The sequence below is a fragment of the Saccopteryx leptura genome, chromosome 3, assembly GCF_036850995.1.
Source record: "Saccopteryx leptura isolate mSacLep1 chromosome 3, mSacLep1_pri_phased_curated, whole genome shotgun sequence".
Lineage (NCBI taxonomy): Eukaryota > Metazoa > Chordata > Mammalia > Chiroptera > Emballonuridae > Saccopteryx > Saccopteryx leptura.
Window position 1 is genome coordinate 156,679,094 of NC_089505.1, and position 19,904 is coordinate 156,698,997.

At 35.7% G+C, this 19,904-nt stretch overlaps 1 protein-coding gene across 11 annotated transcripts in view; it reads left to right on the top strand.

The window, feature by feature from the left end:
• ADGRL2 (adhesion G protein-coupled receptor L2) overlaps positions 1–19,904 on the top strand; it is a 555,395-nt gene that overhangs the window by 492,800 nt on the left and 42,691 nt on the right. For all 11 annotated transcript variants that reach the window (XM_066376638.1, XM_066376639.1, XM_066376641.1 and 8 more), the window contains 4 exons: positions 4,452–4,561; positions 11,171–11,971; positions 18,292–18,585; positions 19,127–19,230. In XM_066376638.1, the coding sequence (XP_066232735.1) occupies positions 4,452–4,561; positions 11,171–11,971; positions 18,292–18,585; positions 19,127–19,230 (1,309 nt within the window). The remainder of the gene's footprint in view (positions 1–4,451; positions 4,562–11,170; positions 11,972–18,291; positions 18,586–19,126; positions 19,231–19,904) is intronic.

Below are 19,904 nucleotides of genomic sequence, written 5' to 3' on the forward strand. Positions count from 1 at the left end.
TTTAATGCTTAACGTTTGAGAAAAGTGTAGATTTCAACATAATTCACATGATAGTACTAAAATATACCTATACTTTGTTAGTACAACCATAGCTTTACTAATAAAGATACCTTTTTTCTTGGGGGAAAAGGGAGAAAAGTATGCCAGGAATTATGCCCATGGCTGAGAATACAAACAAATGAATGCCTTTCTTTATTGGCTTAGTTGTGCCTCCTTGTTTTTGTTACAATGAACAGTTAAAACAGAGCAGTTGGTGGGAATTTACTTGGCTTTTGCAGGTAATTGCTTTTTCTTTCCCTATTTTCTCCCCCCCCCCCCACCCCCTACCCCTAAGTAAGAAGCGGAGAGGTGGAGAGACAAGACTCCTGCATGAGCCTGACCAGGATCCACCCGGCATGCCCACTAGGGGGTGATGCTCTGCCCATCTGGGCCGTTGTTCAGTTGTAATCAGAGCAATTCTAGGACCTGAGGCGGTGGCCATGGAGCCATCTTCAGTGCCTGGGCCAACTTTGCTCCAGTGGAGCCTTGGCTGCGGGAGAGAGAGAGAGAAAAAGAAAGGAGAAGGGGAAGGGTGGAGAAGCAGATGGGCGCTTCTCCTGTGTGCCCTGCCCAGGAATCGAACCCAGGACTTCCACACACCAGGCCGATGCTCTACCACTGAGCAAACAGGCCAGGGTCTTTCCCTATCTTTTTAAATGATAGTTTCCAATTTAACAACCTTATCAACAGTGTATTGGTTAAGAAGTTTTCAGATTTTCCTTCTTACAGCTCACATGGGTGTTTCCTTTCATTCATAATTGAATGTACATAGCCTGTATTTTTTATTTCTATTATTTGGTCCTCTAAATGCTTTGGTTTTCTTTCCCATGGTACAAGGTACTGGTATCAAATCTAATATACTTACGTATTTCATTTCTTACTGACCCTTTACTATTATAGCTCCTGAGTATCTTCTGTTTTCCTCAAGATCAATTTTTTAAATTTATGTTATATAAAATGAACATTTTTGACTTCTTAAAAGGCATTGCATTCTAGAAATACTGTATACATAATTTTACTTGCAGCCACCCTAGTAAGTTTCCTTACCTTTAGTTTTACTTAAGAATATTATTGAAGAATTACCATTATCTGCTGTCTTAATGTATTTTGTGCAATGTGATTATTAATTATGGTAATTGCTTTTGACCATTATTTGAACCTGTGATTTGGTAAGGTTACTAATGCTGCAAAGATCAGAAAATAAACGAGCAATTATTTTTTTCATATAAATGGTGTCGGTCTTTTAAAATATAATGAAAGCAGGAATATCTTATTCCTTGTATACTTCTTGTAAACATAGTGTGACATTGAAAAATGTAAAATAAAAGAAATATTAAAGCCATAGTTACTCTTCTGAACTTCTAGTGGGAAAAAATTGGGTAGTCTTCAGTGTACCTTTTATTTTTGAAAAAACATATAAATTCCCATATCTTTTGAGCTGCATCCTTCCTCCCTGTAAAGCCAGCAGCCAAAGCTACCATCAGAGCAGCCCAGCTCATGCAGGTTCGCATTGCATTCGGACAGTCGGTAAAGAAACAATGGAGCCAAAAACTGGTGGGCCATTAGCTTTAATTCTAGCTTGCACCCGGCGGGCAAGTAAAAATACACACTGGGTTCCAAAACCCACTCACATTCAGTGCTCACAAAGCTACTGACTTATCTGGGTTTCCTAGAATCAAAGGTTTCTAGCTCACCAGCCTTATTCTCCTCAGTTCCCCATCTCCTTCCTTATCCCAGATACAAACTCTACACAAACTGGCATCTCACTCAGCACTCCGCCATCTTGGCTGCTTCTCCTGGCCACATGGCCTCTTTCTGCTCTCTGCTCTGCTCCCTCTGCTCTCTCATGCTAATCATCCCAGGAACCAAGAGGGGCAAACTCTCGTTCTGCCCCCATTTTATATTGTAGCTTCACAACCTCTAATCCAATATACAAAATAGGGAAGTCTCTAATACAAAGTCACTTCTCTGAGGCATGATCGGATTGTACCACCCCACATCAAAAAGGGTGGGAAAGGCTTAATCCCAAAACCAAGCCCCAGGCTACAAGGATTCTAAACACACATTAATATCACCTGGGCGACGGCCTCACATGGGCAGCGCCATTTTTAACAAAGTGAGCATAATACATTTTATCTGCCCAACACTCCCCTTGGTCCAAAGTCCTTAATGCTTTTTGTACATTTCAACCTTGAATACAGTTCCCTTTATCTCCCACCTTGTTCTTGGTTTGATGGTTTGAGAGAAGGCTTCTGTGGCAAGGGGGATGGTGATGATGAGACTTCTTTGGAGGTTCTAGCAGGGGTGCGCAGCTACTCGTATACTCTTGACCAAAGAACGGTCCTCTCCTCTCTTCGGGAAGGTCGTCCTCTTCGACTGAGCGTGCAGCTTCGGGAGGGACGCAGGTGGAGCAGTGAGGGAGGAAGGGGACACCCGCCTAGCCAGTCCATCAGCCGAATCAATCCTGGCGGTCAATGGGGAGACAGATGTCGCAGCCAGATCACCCTCACATCTGATGATGATGAATATGAAAAGTTTACTAACAAATGGAATTATTTTATGGCATTTCTATCATGGATGTCTTTTAGATATGTTTAAAAACCATTTTCGGTATGGCAGAGTTAACATTGTTGGGTTATAAAATGTATACTGAATATATAAATAACTAACTTATATGAGTTTAGATTACTTTGTTTCTGAAAGGTGTGAGGGTGATATAAAGGGAGGATCCTTGTAGGTATGAATAGTTAGTTACAAGGAAGACAGTAAAAGAACTTCAGTATTTTATGGGGAACAGGTTAATTGTTGAGAGTTCCTGGGTGATAAAGAAATTTTCGAAAAAGCGATGAGCTCTTTTTGCTGTAAAATTTAACAAAGGAGAAGATGAAAAGCATTCATTGAAACATTAGATACTGACCTGAGAAATCCTAAATCTGTCTGTTCGACTGTTCAGAATTTTAGGTTTTATAAAATTGGTTCTGTGACTCATGTTAAAATAATTTATTTACACTAAAGTGAGAACCATTGGCAGATTTCCTCAAGTGATTGAACCAATTTATGTGAAACACAAAACAATGAGTAAAACATGATGTTGTATAAGAATGCGACAGGGCACCATTTCCATCACCCATGCTCATTGAAATTATTCTGTATGGTATGTTTTTAAAAATTAGGTCGTAGACTATTCGAGCTTACTCATGTGAAGTCATCATTAGTTTAGTATTTACACAATATTAGTTATAATTCATTTAATATTTAAGACTTTTGTTTTATATTATACCTTGTTCATTGAAATGGCTCTAAGATGCCTGACATAACTCTCCTTCCACTGCCCTTTAGTTAACTGCTGTGCTAAAAACCGGGCTGCTTTTTCATTTGTTATTAACTATTATACAATCCGGTTATTTTATGCACTATAGAATATCTGGTATTCAAGTTGTTAAATAACTTTTGTTATAATACTCTTGTTCTATTGACTTTGCCTTCTTAATTTATACATTGTCGGGAAAATGTAATAAAAGCCTGAAAAAATTACTTATAAAGGATAGTTCTTGCCTTTACAAAGCTTGCATAAAAAAAGATCATTTGGATAAATTCATACAACTTCAAGTATCTCACCTAGAATTCTAACTTAATTCTAATAACTGACAACACAAATATATTTCCAATAGTGATAAATACAACATTCTAGGCATCATGTCAGTGACATTCTTTTTAATGTTGTATTTCATGAAATCTTAACTTGGAAGAACTGCGGTTCACAGTCATATCATATTAATAGTATAAGCACATTTACCTATCAAATAAAAAGAGTAAAAACACTGTTTAGCTAATATGTGTCAGACACTGTGCTAAATGGTCTGCAAGTGTTCTATCATTTATGCAGGCCCTAGCCTGGAAAAGTTCTATGGCATGTGGGATTTAAGACTATGGGAAGTGCCTGCAACAAAAAGCTTGACACAAAACTAGATTTAGAGGATAAACTTAAAAACCCGTCTCCTTCTTTGTTTTAATATATTGTCAAACCTTACATTCAGGCTATTCAATTTGTGATTGTATATTTCTGTTCAGTCATGGCACCATTTTTTTGTTGTAATTTTAATTCTTAAATTTTATTTTTCTTTCAGTACATGTTAAATATGTTAAAAATTCCAGTTAAAAATGTTAGCTGTTTTCTTTCTACTTCAAATTAAAATGTGATAACCTACAATACAAAAAACCCTAAAATAAAACAGAGAATATGCCTTTTGTAACTCTTTAATAATGAAGAGCAACCTGATATTCAGTTGAATTTTTTTGTTTTGTGGCACTAATTGCTTGAGAAAAAAATGAATCTGTTCTCTATTACATTTATTTAGTAGGAACATGCAAATAAATTATAACGTCATACAATTTTGATTTTTTTTTCCCAGGTGCAACAATCGAACACAGTGTATAGTAGTTACTGGGTCAGATGTATTTCCTGATCCATGTCCTGGAACATACAAATATCTTGAAGTCCAGTATGAATGTGTCCCTTACAGTAAGTATGAAATTGACATTTTCCACTCTCTCCAGCATTCCTCGTTGATGCTGAAAGACTACACATGTGAAAGAAGCATATGTTTATGGCCTACAAACCATTATGCATGCAGAGCACTGACAGACTCGGGCCTCCGATTAGCTTCATGAAGTGTGGAAGGAAGCCATGGTGTGATGCTGGCCAAGTGTCTGTCTGTGTTCTTAAGTGTTTGGCTTTTAAGGCTAGTGTTTTTCCAGAAAACAAACTTGAATTAGCTATTCAATAGGGCAGATAGAAATCTGTACTTTTGCCCGATACCAGTTGCTGACAAATTGGTTTGGCTCACAGTTTTGTAAAGAAGGAACTGACTTTGGTTTTGATCATGAGCTACTTGAATGGCTACCTGCTGCCGTGGTAACTCGAGTGCCTGGGAGAAGCTGCCATTGCAGTAGCTGAGGCCAGGGCTCTCCCCTTTGTTCCTTTGTCCTCAAGGGACTGTTTCTCCACCGGATTTCAGTGATGGAATCTTAACACTGAATAAAATAGCCATAACAAAACCTTGTACTTATTTCTGTTTTCAATTTGGCCTAATGTCCATTTTGAGTGAGAACCATAAAGGGCTATTTAGAATTCAATTGGAAATTTCAGAAGCAGGCTTCAGCTCCTGTTCAAGTTTTGTGTCGTTTCCCTCCTAATGTCAACATTCTCACTTCTGAACTGCATTCTGTACTTACACTGAACATTTTAGACAACTAAAATATTACTTAATTTTCATAAGCCAGTTAGTTTTGTGATGTTCTTGTCTCTTTACTTTTTAACTTGAAAATAAAATGTGTTCTGTCACCTCAGTTTGTAGGCATTCAAAAGAAAAGTTCTTTAGCAGCAATTTTATTGATTTGAGATAATTTTGATACTTTTCCCTCCTAAAAAAATAGAATGGATTCAAACTAAATAATGAAATTACATTTTCCAGAACCTCAAAAACTAGATCGCTAGTTCTGATAGATGCATATGCACAAACCATTAATATTTCAATGACCAAAGGGCCAAATTCCAATGGATGTACTATGTCCAATACGGTAGTAATGCATTCTTACACATCGCGTGCAGGTGCCGTCTCTCTCTTTTCTGCCCACAGTTTGAGAAATTGGCTTTGTGTTGGATATCAGTTAAAGGCCAAACACAGATGATCTTTTCTTTTTTCATTCCTGCTCTGTGTTCCTGTGTTACTGTGAGATGGATGCTTTTTATGTTTTCAGTATTTTCTATACCGTTTGTAGGACTGGAAGCCTACTGAGTGCACTGATCTTTATATCTTCTCCCCATGTGTAGTGTTGGTGGCTTAGATTTTCATTCTCCTGTGCCACTAGAGGAACATTGTATTCTTTTGAGCTAACCAAAATTTTGTCCCATAAAGTCACTTTTAACTTGAATGTAGCATGGTTTCTGTCCTCAAATTAGAAAAGGAATACAGCATCCATTCCCAAACAGTGGAATCAGTCAGAGCTGCCAAGAATTGTGTCTTTCTGGAGCCTGTTCCTGTAACTAGTCTATAGACCAAGAGCAGTGTTAAGCAAATATTATTTTCAGACTCTTAAGTTATTTCTTGCTCTGTTTAAGAAAGGAAAATGTGGATATCTTCTGGAACGTCTAACTTTCAAAATTTTTACTTTTTCAGTTCTCCAGAAGTATTGTACATTGTGCACTAAACTTGCAAATAGCTATACTCAGAGAAGTATCTTGTTCTTTTTAGTTTTTGTTCTTTAAAAAAAACTCAGGAATTAATTTGCTGTTACCTTTCTAGATGTTTGCACAAGGCAGAAATAAGTCTGGCTTTTTTTTTTAACTACTTCTTGCTAAAGAATTGACATAATTATAATTTCTGTATACTGTTCAGTAGTGACACACTATCAGTTGCACGATTTTTATTAATGTTAAAATATAACGCAAAGAATCTTTTTAGAATGTTCTGATCTTACATAGGGCTAGGTATTTTTTTTATCTCTTTTCCCTTTTTCCCCCAATTCTTTTGTTTTTTATGGTTCTGTTAATAATACCCATCCCTTAACACTTGCTTTTATTTTAAGCCCGTAGCTTTTAACTTTCCCCTTGTTTTAATAGTGTTATTATACTTGTAATATTTGCATACCCCTTACACTATACTTAGTTGATAAAAAATTGTCACCATCTGGTAATAGTATACTTACTATGTTTCCCTTACCATCTTGCTTTATGCCAGTTTCTATCCAGAGCAAATTCTCTAGGAGCTTATATATCCCAAACTCTTTTCTCCTCTTTTAAAAAATATTTAGAAATTTTTCATGATGTTTAAAAATTTTATAATCAATTTACTCAACAAAGTTCATTAGAAGTGCTGTTTGTTTTACTTGTGTTAAGTCCAACATATATTCTCGCCCAGATAATGTCTGTGTCAAAAATATAGATATGGCCCTGGCTGGTTGGCTCAGCGGTATAGAGCATTGGCCTAAAGTCCCAGGTTTGACTTCTGGTCAACGCACACAGGAGGAGCACCCGTCTGCTTCTCCACCCTTCCCCCTCTCCTTCCTCTCCTGCAGCCAAGGCTCCTTTGGAGCAAAGTTGGCCCAAGTGTTGAGGATGGCTCCATGGCCTCCACCTCAGGTGTTAGAGTGGCTCTGATTGCAGCGGAGCAACGCCCCAGATGAACAGAGCATCATCCCTTGGTGGGCATGCCGGGTGGATCCTGGTCGGGTTCATGCGGGAGTCTGTCTGCCTGCCACCCCACCCCAACCCCTGCTTCTCTCAGGAAAAAGTACAAAAAAGATAGATAGATATAGATAGATGATAGATAGATAGATAGATAGATAGATAGATAGATAGATAGATACACACGTACACAGGACATCCTTTATCACTAATGGAAGTGTTAGTAGTTGAATACATATGTTTAAAAGATTTCATAAGGATTTGGTAGGATAAAGGAGAAAAATCAGATTGAAAATTTATATTCTATGGGCAGAATTTGGTTTTGATTTTTGTACTCTATTTTTTAAGTTATCTTTAATTATAAAAATTATACTTTTAGCTTCAAGTGTTATTTGATAAAAATAACTTACTGTTTGATTATGTCATTATTAATGAGTAAACATGAAATTATTCAAAATGAAATAGTGTGTCACTTCAGATACAGAGTATATAGGCTTTCATTTGTTCGGGTCAGTTTCTTGTCTTGCATAGCCGTGTAGTCCTCTGCTGGTGTTAGTGGGTCATGCATTTATGTTTGTTTGGTCTGTGGAATTGTAAACATTGCTATGAATTAATTCATACAATCTCTTAGGACAAGTTGCAGTATATATTTGGCATGTGATGAAGAATGCTAATTTCATTAGTTTTATTATGCCTTTATATTCTTCTGGGTTGAGGAATTATAATTGGCTGATTTGACATACCTATCCTTTGGGTTTTCATAAAAATCACAATGTAAGGACATTTGTTTAAAATATCCATATATTATTTGATTTATTAATCACCAAAGGTTTTATTTAGTTATTTTTTTACCTTTACATTTAGATATTCTCAGTTTTCATCAATATTATAAATTAGGTACAATTTTATTCCGTTTATTTTTCAGTATGTTCACCAGTCAAATCATAAATGAAGACTTCCCTATTTAATATTTTGCTCAATAACTGCACTATCATTTTAATTTATCAAATGATAAAACCCAGCTACTTTCAATTAATGGAAAACAAAATATACTTTCTGCATCATTTATTGAATTTCTTTTATTTCTGTTTTAAGTACATAACATCTTTTAAAGTATATTATTCTCATCCTTTATGTTTTATTGATTTTATTTCAATACAATCATCATTTCCTAAAAGAACATAGCTCTGTATAGAGTCTGAGCAATCACAACACTAATGATTTCTCTTATCCTCATTTTCCCACCACGCCCTTCCGTTATTGATTCTAAGCAGGTATAATATTGCTCTTCACTAGGAGTAATTTTAGGACTAGTGGTTTATAAAAACTATTTCATGTCAGTAACACTTAATTTCTTCTTTTTACCGGATGCAGTCAGAATTACACCTTATAGAGCAAGTATGTTTCCTGAAAGTAGTTAAATACATCAAGTTGGATGGGGGGAGGTGGTGACTCAGTGTGAAAAGAACATGTTATTTTTATGGCAAAAAATATCCGTGTGATGTTTCTCCCTAAGGTATTTCAGGAGGTCAGTATTTAATCCTGATGAATTATTATAAAATTTAAAATATTAAGCCAAGATATTTTAATGAAATGTGCAACTACAGTATCTTTGAGTAATCAGTTTGGAGATACAGTAGTAGCACACTCTAATGCATTTTAATAAGCAAAGAAGCAGCAGCATAGACATTAATCTGGACACTATGAAATTCAGGCAACATACTTGAAAGTCTACGTACAATCTTAAATAGGGCTTTATGGTTTGTAATTACTAGAATACTACTTAGCAGCGAGAATCTCACGTAGCACCCTTCCTTAACCACATAATATATGTCTTTGAACTTCTTGGAGGGAGGATTTTTTTCACATGTAACTTGTACTCATCAGGTTTGTTTTATGAAAGCATTTACCTTTTCTGGGGGTCTGTGGAGTCAAGGTATTTGCTTTGAATGCTTGGTATGAATGTTGTTGCATGCTAGCTTGCTTTCTGTGTAAATTGATGATGGTTGACAATGTCATAATAAGCTAACCATAATTCTTTCTTCCTTTTTCTCCTTGCCTACTGTGCTTGCTTTTTCCTTGTATGTATTTTTGCTTACTTTTTAAAATAATCATATTATTACAAGCTTGAGATATGTCATAGTTTAATAAGAATTTTATACTATAAAGTATATATAATTTTTATACTTAAATTTACTAATTATTAGTGGGGAAGAAAGGCACTACCTTACCCCACCCTTCAAAATCCCCATTGGGGTAGGTGGGGGAAATATATGTATTCCTGTGAAGGAGGCATTGTATTTTTTAATGATTAAGATGCATTTTAGTAGAAATAGAAAATAAGAGAAAACAATTGAAATATGTGCATGCATAGTTATATATATTTCTTGTTACATGAACATATGTGAAGAAATGTTAAAATGTTGCCATATTAATACATTAAATTTAACCTAAGCTCCAAGACGGAGTTGTCCTTTTTATAAATACATTTTGCTGCTGTTATGCTTAACCTAATTTTAGTCAATGTAATAATGAGTTCACACGATAAGATAAATGGGATGGTACACACCTGTGCATGCACTTGTGTCTAGAGCATAAATAAATAAATAACGTAGAACTAGATAACGATGCCAAGTGACTTTGGAAAGTCAAGAGTATGTATACCATGCATTCGTAAAGAGTGTCATTATTTATTAGGTACACTAAGTGAAGCAACATGCCAGCATGCCTCCTTAATTTATTAAAATGATTGATCCATGTTTTTTTTTATGTAACTTTAGAATCTTTCTCCTGCTAGGTTTTCCTGTTGTGTGTTTCTCTTGATCCAAAATAGTACAACTCTTATTCTTCCTATATTTTAGCATCTATTACGAATTCAGTCTAGACTAATAGTCAATTTATTTTAATCTTTTTTCTTTTTTCCTTGCACTCTTTTTATTTTTCTTCCAATGCTTAAAATAGAAGTGGAGCAAAAAGGTAAATAACATGTTCAGTCTGAACCCCAGCTCCCTGTTCTGTGCCTTATGGATGTTACCTCCTCCCTCCCCTCCCCCACAACACTCCTTACATTAAAACAACCAGCAGGCTCTCATAAATGCACCTCCTAAAGAAGTCGACTGTTGACATTGAAATTATATGACTGCTAAATCTGGTGTGATGGGATAAAAATTCTGAAGTCGGCGGAGGGGGTGGGGTGAAACTATCCTTTTCTCTGTTTCTTTTTCACCCTTTATCTCTTCTTTCCGACACCCTTGGATATTTTACTATGAAAGTGTCCTCTTGCCTGGATTCCAGAACCCTCTCCATAGCATGCCCTGGTTCCAGGGTCTCCCGGCCGCCTCATCCCTGCTTTCCTGTATTTACTTTTCCTCTGCTCCTAATTGCATTTCCTGATTGTTTTCTCCAATTGAAGCTCCTTTGTTTTCAGTCTAGCTTCTGTAAAAGTTCTGAATAAGCCTTCACATTGGGGGTTTTTTGTTGTTGTTGTTGTTCTCTTTGCTTTATTTTGGTCTTTTGCTTTTGGGTTTTGGGGGCTCATAAGTGGGCCAGGGAAGGGAGGTTACAAAGTTTAGATTATAAGAAAATACTTTGTCCACTGTTATGCACAATGCTCAAAGTTTTAAAGCATAAATTACCAAATTATCAGGTAAAGTCACATAGCAAAGATGTAAATTCTCAGCTCAATTATGAAAGATCTTAAACTTTTAGGCTTATATTTGTGAAAATAAAACCCCAGCCCACTTTGTGTGCTGGTGTGTTGATTATGGTAACTTGAGGAATGGGGGGATAGTGTGTAGTATTAGTATTAGGGATAAATTTTGGTGAAACAATGTTAATAAAATGATTTTTTTTCTTTTTTGACTTATGATCCTTAAAACTTGTGTTTACCTATGTAATTTGTTTTTAACTTGGCTTAATTCTTGTTTTTTTCTCTGTGACTGTTAGTTTTTGTGTGCCCTGGGACCTTGAAAGCAATTGTGGACTCACCATGTATATATGAAGCTGAGCAAAAGGCAGGTGCTTGGTGCAAGGACCCTCTTCAGGCTGCAGATAAAATTTATTTCATGCCCTGGACTCCCTATCGTACTGATACTTTAATAGAATATGCTTCTTTAGAAGACTTCCAAAACAGTCGCCAAACAACAACATATAAACTTCCAAATCGAGTAGATGGTACTGGATTTGTGGTATATGATGGTGCTGTCTTCTTTAACAAAGAAAGAACAAGGAATATTGTGAAATTTGACTTGAGGACTAGAATTAAGAGTGGAGAGGCCATAATTAACTATGCCAACTATCATGATACCTCACCGTACAGATGGGGAGGAAAGACTGATATCGACCTAGCAGTTGATGAAAATGGCTTATGGGTCATTTATGCCACTGAGCAGAACAATGGAATGATAGTTATTAGCCAGCTGAATCCATACACTCTTCGATTTGAAGCAACATGGGAGACTGTGTATGACAAACGTGCTGCATCAAATGCTTTTATGATCTGCGGAGTCCTCTATGTGGTCAGGTCAGTTTATCAAGACAATGAGAGTGAAACAGGCAAGAATACAATTGATTACATTTACAATACCCGATTAAACCGAGGAGAATATGTAGATGTCCCCTTCCCCAACAAGTACCAGTATATTGCTGCAGTGGATTACAACCCCAGAGATAACCAGCTGTACGTGTGGAACAATAACTTCATTTTACGGTACTCTCTGGAGTTTGGTCCACCTGATCCTGCCCAAGGTAAGAATGCTTGCTTGCTAAATGTGTTATGTCTTTTGTGAACAGCATACTTGTAAAAGGCTTACTAATTTGTTTTCCTGTTGAGTTTCTTCCCCTTTTTATAGTTAAAGCTCAAAGGATAATATTAGCTTAAGTTAGTCCATTTCCCCCCCTGAATTTCTTCACTTAAATGTTGGCTTCAGAAATTGTACCATTGTTGTACCAGCTACAAACCTGTTAGCTTTTTTTTTTTTAAATATTTTTTATTCTACCTGACTTCTGAGTTGATTACAATCCATGTGCACGCTTTTACCTTCTTGGTGCCAGTGGTAAGAGGAATATGTGGTAGGAAGTCCCAGGAGAATAGCGAGGCCTGATATTTAACACCAGGTGTAATAAGTAGTTTGAAGTTTTGGCTTCTGCTCCATGTGCCCGGGAGGTGGTCACCCAACATCTTCCCTAGATCATCATATGAAACTACACATTTTTATTTGCTTATAAGTTAGTAATGGTTTTAAGTTAGTATTTCTGTGACTTTAACTGTCATCCATGGACTAAATTGATTCTTAGTGATGGTTTATGAAGATGTATCTGCTTCCATCTTTCTTTCTTCTCCCTCCCTTCCCTCCCCTTCCTCCCTCCCTTCCTCCCTCCCTCCCTCCCTCCCTTCCTCCCTTTTCTCTGTGACTGTTAAGCTTGGACTGTTCCTTTCCTTTCTTCTTTCTTTTAGCATGCGTTCTTTTTAAGTAACTTTATGGAAGATCATTTCTTGAGGAACTAATGCTTGAGGAACTAATGCTAAATCTTTGGAAATATATTTTAGTTTATTAGGTGAATTTAATTCTTTGGGAAATAATTGTGGAGGGTAAATTAAATGAATATTTTATTAAAACAAGATTACCTCATACAGATGATAAAAGAATACCTATTATGTTATTATAGAGCTGGCACTAATTATAAATCTTCTCTCTATTTGATCCATATTTGTGTATTAAAGATCTGAATTAATATTTCAATTTACTGAGTTAATTGGGATTCTCGCATTATTGAGTGACTTCAATATTTTAGGAACCAGAATGTTCTTTGGAGTGATTAAATCAATCTCTTCAACAAGGTAGAACAGAAGTGAATATTTTTTTCCTACTATTAAAGCAGTACACGTCCATACACTTAAACATAACTAGATGTACCCACGTGTTTTAAGATATATTTTTTGTGTATGTGTGTATTTTATTGAATTTATTAGGGTGACACTAGTTAACATAATTATACTGGTTTCTCTTGCCCAATTCTACAACACGTCATCTGTATACCATATTGTGTGTTCCCTTCGCCACGTCAAGTCCATCATCTTGTATGCCCCTTACTCCCCTCTACCTCTTCCCCTCCTGGCAATCACCACGCGGTTACTAAGCTCTGAATATTGTCCTGGGATTGGAACCTCATAATATACTTTGAAGCAGCCCACAATGAAAAGCAGAAGTCAGAGCCTTTTGTAGTTGAATTTTTAATTTGAGTCATAGAACACCAAAATAATGTCATGTGATTTTTGTTCATAAGAGCAATAATGACTTGGTCTTAATGCAAGACCCCTTTTTCTCTAATGCATGTACCTCTAGAATTTTTTTTGCTCAAATCTGTGGCAGTTATGTCCTATTGTTACATTTTCAACAATTAAGTCTTTACCTTTAGGGCATAAATGTCTTTATTGATAGTGTAAGAATTGCTTATTTTTAAATTTAGACATTTCTTTTTTTTTTTTCCTTGAAGCCAGCAATTTTGGATGTTTTCTATATCTCATTTGTTTTCCTAAAGGCTAGTACCATGCTTCTCCTTTATCTTATAGATTTATAAAAGGCAGATGTCAGGAATTACCAACATTTGATGACATTGTATTGATACCTGTGGTCACATTTTTGTAACTTCTATTACGCTTACGCCTGTTCCATTTCTTTTGGATGGTAGTAAATCTCTTCCCCTTCATTAAAAAATAAGGAAAAAAAATTTTTTTTAATGCAAATTTATCATCAGGCAGTACCCAAAGAATTATGAATAAAGACCTATTGCTCCATCTACTTCTCACAGCAGTACTCAGTAAATATAGGATGAGTAATGTTATTTCCACATATGACTTATATTCTAGTGAATAATCTGGTCCATTTCAGATGAAAAAGTCTTTGATAATTTGGGTGATTATTAGAAAGAGCAGTTACTCTTTGAAAATGAGAAATTTAAGACACATTTGGTAACTGTATTCCTACAACTGTGTTTTCTAATCCAAAATAGCCATTCTTAAATATTCCCAGAAAGTGAAAATTCAAATTGGCCCTTTATTAAATCTTTCATGGTAAAAAGTTGTATCTGACCTAAATTTTTCTTGCTGCTATTTGAATTCTATTCTCTTTGTCTCTTTCCTCAAAATTTATCTTCTTGTGCTTTTAGAGAGACTCCAGTTTCTCTCATCCAAGGTGTGTACTGATATCTAGACAGGGCCTTGCAAAACAGTGCTGGCCCATAAATTTAGGTCCAACCAATAAGCCACTGTCAGCTTTCCTGAAGCAAGATCCAAGAAACTGACGGGAGAGTGCGTTAGAGATCAGGTCTTTGCCTGTCGTACAAAGCAGTGATTGACTAGGTTGGCTGAAGTTCACAGTCTTAAAGTACTGGATTTGCTACACTGTGTGTTGCCAAGGTGTACATTGTGCTGTAAAATTATTCTTTCCTTTTGCTTTTCACTGTGGGCTGCTTCAAAGTGTATTAGCTTCAATACTTTTTCCCATTTATAAATCCAAGCCTTTTTATTTCTAGCAGCACAAATACATTATTTTTTTGCCTGATCATGGTTTACAAATAATTTTTTTCTTTGAATTTTAGTTTTTTGTGATTCTTTGTAGTTCATTTGCTCCATTCCCTACACTAGGTCTGTTTTTTCTTTCACCTTCTTCCTCCCTAAAGTGGGTTTGGGAAAAACCCATTTCATTCTTGTTTAACTCTTCTGTTTCTTAATCTGAATTGCTTTATGTTTACATAATCTGCCTGTAAATTTATATTTCAAATGTTATTGAAAAAATATTGTGTCTTGGGTTTTGACAGCTCCTGAATAATTAATTATGAAGTATGTTACTCTGCTAATATGAGGGAAGTTTTTTATCATGAAAATCAGATTAATTTTTTTAGGAAGTGTTTTTACATAGAATACATATTTCTTGAAACATTGTCCCACTAATAATGAATGCTCTCAATAATAGATGGCCAATATTTTTAAACATTAAATAAGAATAAATTTAATAAAAATGCACTTTTGCATTACCAGGCGAGAATCTAGCTGGAGTTCATTCAGTGAATAATGGGTTAGTTCTTGAACCTGATGGAAATACTACCCTTAGCGTAAATGGATGGATGTTGTCCTTAAATCTCTTCAGGCAGGAAAAAGCTGGTAATAAATAGCAAGTCATTAGTAAACACTACCATAGTAAATTGAACCATTCTGTCTGTCAAAATCTTTATGGGTTCTATTAAATATGTTTATTAGCATTTTATTAGCATGGTTTCTAGGTCTCTGTACTCTAGTGATAACAGTAGACAGAATGCTCAATCAGTTAATCTAGGTGCTTGACATGGCATGCTGATAACTGGGATAAAGCTCTGTGTCGTAGGATTTACATTTGGAATATAATTCTTTTGTGGATTGTCTTGTTTTCTATTATCATTTATAGAATATTCTAGGATTTTGAACTTCTTGCCACATAAATTTCAGTATGAAACTTAATAGTTTATTGCTCTAGTATCTTATACTATCCTTCCCACATCTTTTCTTCTTTTAGACATTTACACAGAACAATGTCAGTAAAATGCTCCAAAATAAGGGCAGGTTGTTTTGTAGGGTGCCATACTTCTCCAGAGTCTATGATACTCTTTTACCTAGAAAGGTAAGATTTTAGCATTTAAGAGTATGGTCAAGTGACCTTGAACCAATTGCTTAACCTTCTCTATGGTTCCGTTTTCTCATCTTTAAAAGGGAGTTAATTCCCAGGGCTGTGGAATGTATTAAATAAGGTGATCTGATGATCCTTCAGTGCTGACTGGCATAGTGTCTGGTACATCAATGCTGAGTAAGTGTCAGCTTTTCTCATTATCAGATACCCTGTCTTCATCTATGGAAAGAAATACTAATCTTTAGAAATGCCTTCACATTTCTAACTTTAATCTTACAAAATATTGCTTTCCTTGAAGTTGCTAAACTTACGGCCTTGCAAAATCCCAGGAATCATAGTTGTTCTCCAGAAAGATTTAATTTTTGCACGTAAAGTTTACTTTCATGTTTGTTTTCCTTACGTTCCATTATTTCAGTGATTTGCCTTTGTATAATGTGTTGATTCCCTTTGAACTACTGTTGATGAACTAAAGGTAAAAAGGTATGAAAATTAATCAAAAAACACATGGAAGCTGGAACGTTGCATGAAATTGTATACATTTAATAGAGGTCATTTTATTACCTACCTTCACTCAGTTATCAATCTTTACTGATGCTTACCTAACATCACTAATTGTAGTATTGTTACTGAAATTTTCAGTGACTAAATACAGCCTAATTAGTACAGTACACTGTCAAGAGATGCGGAAGATAGTGCAGCTCGAAACCACGTTGCTCTGCCCTGTTCTTTTTTTGCTCCAATTCTCCATTCCTCTTTAGAACTGGAATCAGCAGCAGTGATTTGACACTTTTGCAAAAGATTGTGATGCTTTTGACAAATGTTAATTGAGAAAGCACTGAAAGCCTGGCTGCATTGTAATCAAAAGAAAATTACAGAGGTTCAACAAGATGTCAGGCGAATGCTTTACAGGGAAAGAGAGACGGTTTTGAATAGCTTTCTGCAGCAGCTGGCTGGGCATGATGTTTGACTAATGTACACAGGCATCTCTCATATGATCAATAATTTATGCCCTGGAAATAAAACACGTGTTTAAGAAGTTTCTCTTGGTTTAGGAAGGAAAGAGTTGTAGAAAATCTCTAGTGCACTTACCAATAACAAGAAAGTTTGTCACTACTAAAGGTCTGGAGACCAGTTTTTCTGATAAACTTTGTATACTCTGTCAATAGTGTCTGAATTGTATAAACAGCTGTTAATGGACTGAGCTTAATAATAGGAACTGGTTTTCTAATAAGTTTTAATGTTCTAGTTTGTTTCTTCTGTATAGATAAAGAATAAAATAAATTAATTTTTATAAAATTATTCAAAAAATTATTTTTAATTATCTTTACTTAATTTAAATTTAAGGCATCATATGTATAAAGTTTTAAGAGGCAGTAACTATAAATGTTGATAAAACTTGAGCGTGATCATATAATAGATTTTAAATGATAGTATTCAAGTTTTACTGACAGACTTTTTATTGTTGTTTAAACTAATTAAATGGTAATTACTGAAGGAAACAAAGCTTGTTAATTATTTAATCCTCTGGATTTAACAGCCAAAAGTAAAGTTGCAATTCAGAAAGTAACCTTTTAAACACTTCTTTGTATATTTCTACTTTTAAATATGTAACTGTAGTTTCTTTTATACTTTGTTTAGGGTCAGTCAGGGTTGTTTCTGAATTAGGCATGATTTGATCTAACCTGTTCTCTTCATAAGAGATTGCATTACAACCTTTTACCAGAACTAGCTGTTTTTCCATACCTCTGTTTCAAAAGTAAAGAAGCTGAAGCCTCAGATGTTCTCTCACTAAAACAGCACAAGCATGCCCAACTTATCTTCTGTTTGGATCTAGTCAGGCATGCTCGAAAAGCTCTCAGGCAAGAATGGCTGCTGGGTACAAAGATGTCACAGTATATCTTTTCCTGCAGGTTGCAGAGTGGGTGACTTTAAATTTTCTATTGTCCTAATTATATGTAATCTTCAGACATTGTGGATACTTTGAATTTGATGGTTTATAGAGTGTGAATTTATACAAGAAAATAATTTTTCTAAGTTATTTGGTAGTGACATAATGCATTCGGTTTGCACATTGAAACTTTACACAAAACTGTGGTGAAATTATACTTACACTATATATTATCAACTATTTCATTGAGATGTAAACCCAACACAAAGTCATACAGCAAAATCTATAATAAAGCCTAAATTGCCTTCGCTTAGCCAACAATATGAATAAAATGAAATACTTGAAGAGATTAATTTTTTCTCCCAACTACTGATGTTCTCAGTCATGCTCATTTTGTTGGTTTGGGATAATTGGAAGGGTGGGCTTTTGTGCGTGCGTGCATGTACCCATTCACGTGTGAGCCTGTGTGTGAACAAGAGTGTGTTTTTGAGATGAACATACTCATCTTTTCTCCATAGTGCCTACCACAGCTGTGACAATAACTTCTTCAGCTGAGCTGTTCAAAACCACGGTCTCAACCACAAGCACTCCTTCACAGAAAGGCCCCCTGAGCACAACTGTAGCTGGGTCACAGGAAGGAAGTAAAGGGACAAAACCGCCTCCAGCAGTTTCTACAACCAGAATCCCCCCTGTGACAAATATTTTCCCCCTGCCGGAGAGATTCTGCGAAGCATTAGAGACGAGGGAGATAAAGTGGCCTCAGACACAAGGGGGAATGATGGTTGAACGACCATGTCCCAAGGGAACAAGAGGTATTTTCTGTAAAATAAACTATATATACATTTGAAATTTTACTTCAGGTGGATTCTGAATTACAGTGAACTGATTTTCTTGAGGAAGGAGATATTTACAATAACAAACTTTATTATTCTTGTTGCTTCAGTAATACAACATCTGGAGACAATTTAAAGGTTTTTGGATTGTAAAAATCACTTAAGGTCAGGTCCTCTTAGAGACCTAGGTTCCACCTGAGGTTTTTGCCCATGGGCTCTAGTAAGCCTTCCTTACAGTCAGTCCTCTTTCTTATCACAAGTATGGTTTTGGATGAGTCCCAAGAATAAATTACAGTAAAGGCTTTTGTTGTTTGTTTTTATGCCTGCTATTTCTGTGCTGACTTTACATTTTCTGTTCATAATACGCATTTTACCCTACTTTTGGTCATTGATTGTCACACTGCTTCCATTAGCCTGTATTCAAAATTTAACACGCAGGCTAGGATGATCATTGCTGATTTCCCGAGTGCAGGCAGAAAAACGGTTTCAATTTCACTGTTGTTTTCTACATCTGTTGCAGGAACTGCCTCGTATCTCTGCATGGTCTCCACTGGAACATGGAACCCCAAGGGCCCCGATCTCAGCAACTGTACCTCACACTGGGTGAATCAGCTGGCTCAGAAGGTTGGTTGGAACCTTTAATGTGATACACATTGGTGATTAAGGGCTTTAACTTCTAACATAAATAATTCAGCTTTGTTTGTTAAAACCAGCTTCATTACTCTTTGTTCAGTATAAAAGTAAAAAAAAATTATGCATAGTTTTGTCTGTAAACTATTTATTCAAAGTTACATATGTTTTGGGGCATACTGTTTTCTTTGTTAAGCTTTTTAATGAGTACATACTTGCTTAATTTCAATCATATTTAGTTCTGTTTCTTTTGATGTTTGTAAGACAAATAGTGCATTGGCCTAATAAATCAAATACTGTGTTTGCAACTGAATCCACAGAACGCAAGCAGATGTTTATATCACATATGATTATGATAGAATAAGTGAAAATATTTACAGTGGAATACAAGTAAAAAGATTTAATAGTACAGTGGGATGCAGTGACATTTTGGTTTCTCCTTTCTCATCTACCTTTCTGAAGTACAAGCAGTAGATAATAACCCTCAGTTATCATACTGATTACATTCTGATTTAAATTTCTGGATCATTGGAATAAATAAACAGGATTTTTAAATACCATTTTAGGATGGTTACAGTGAATGAGAGAACTGTCTGAAAACTTTTGCAAAGGATTTTTGGGCCCCCCCCCCCTCCCCTTGTTTTAAATGTCTGGTTAAGAATTTCTTG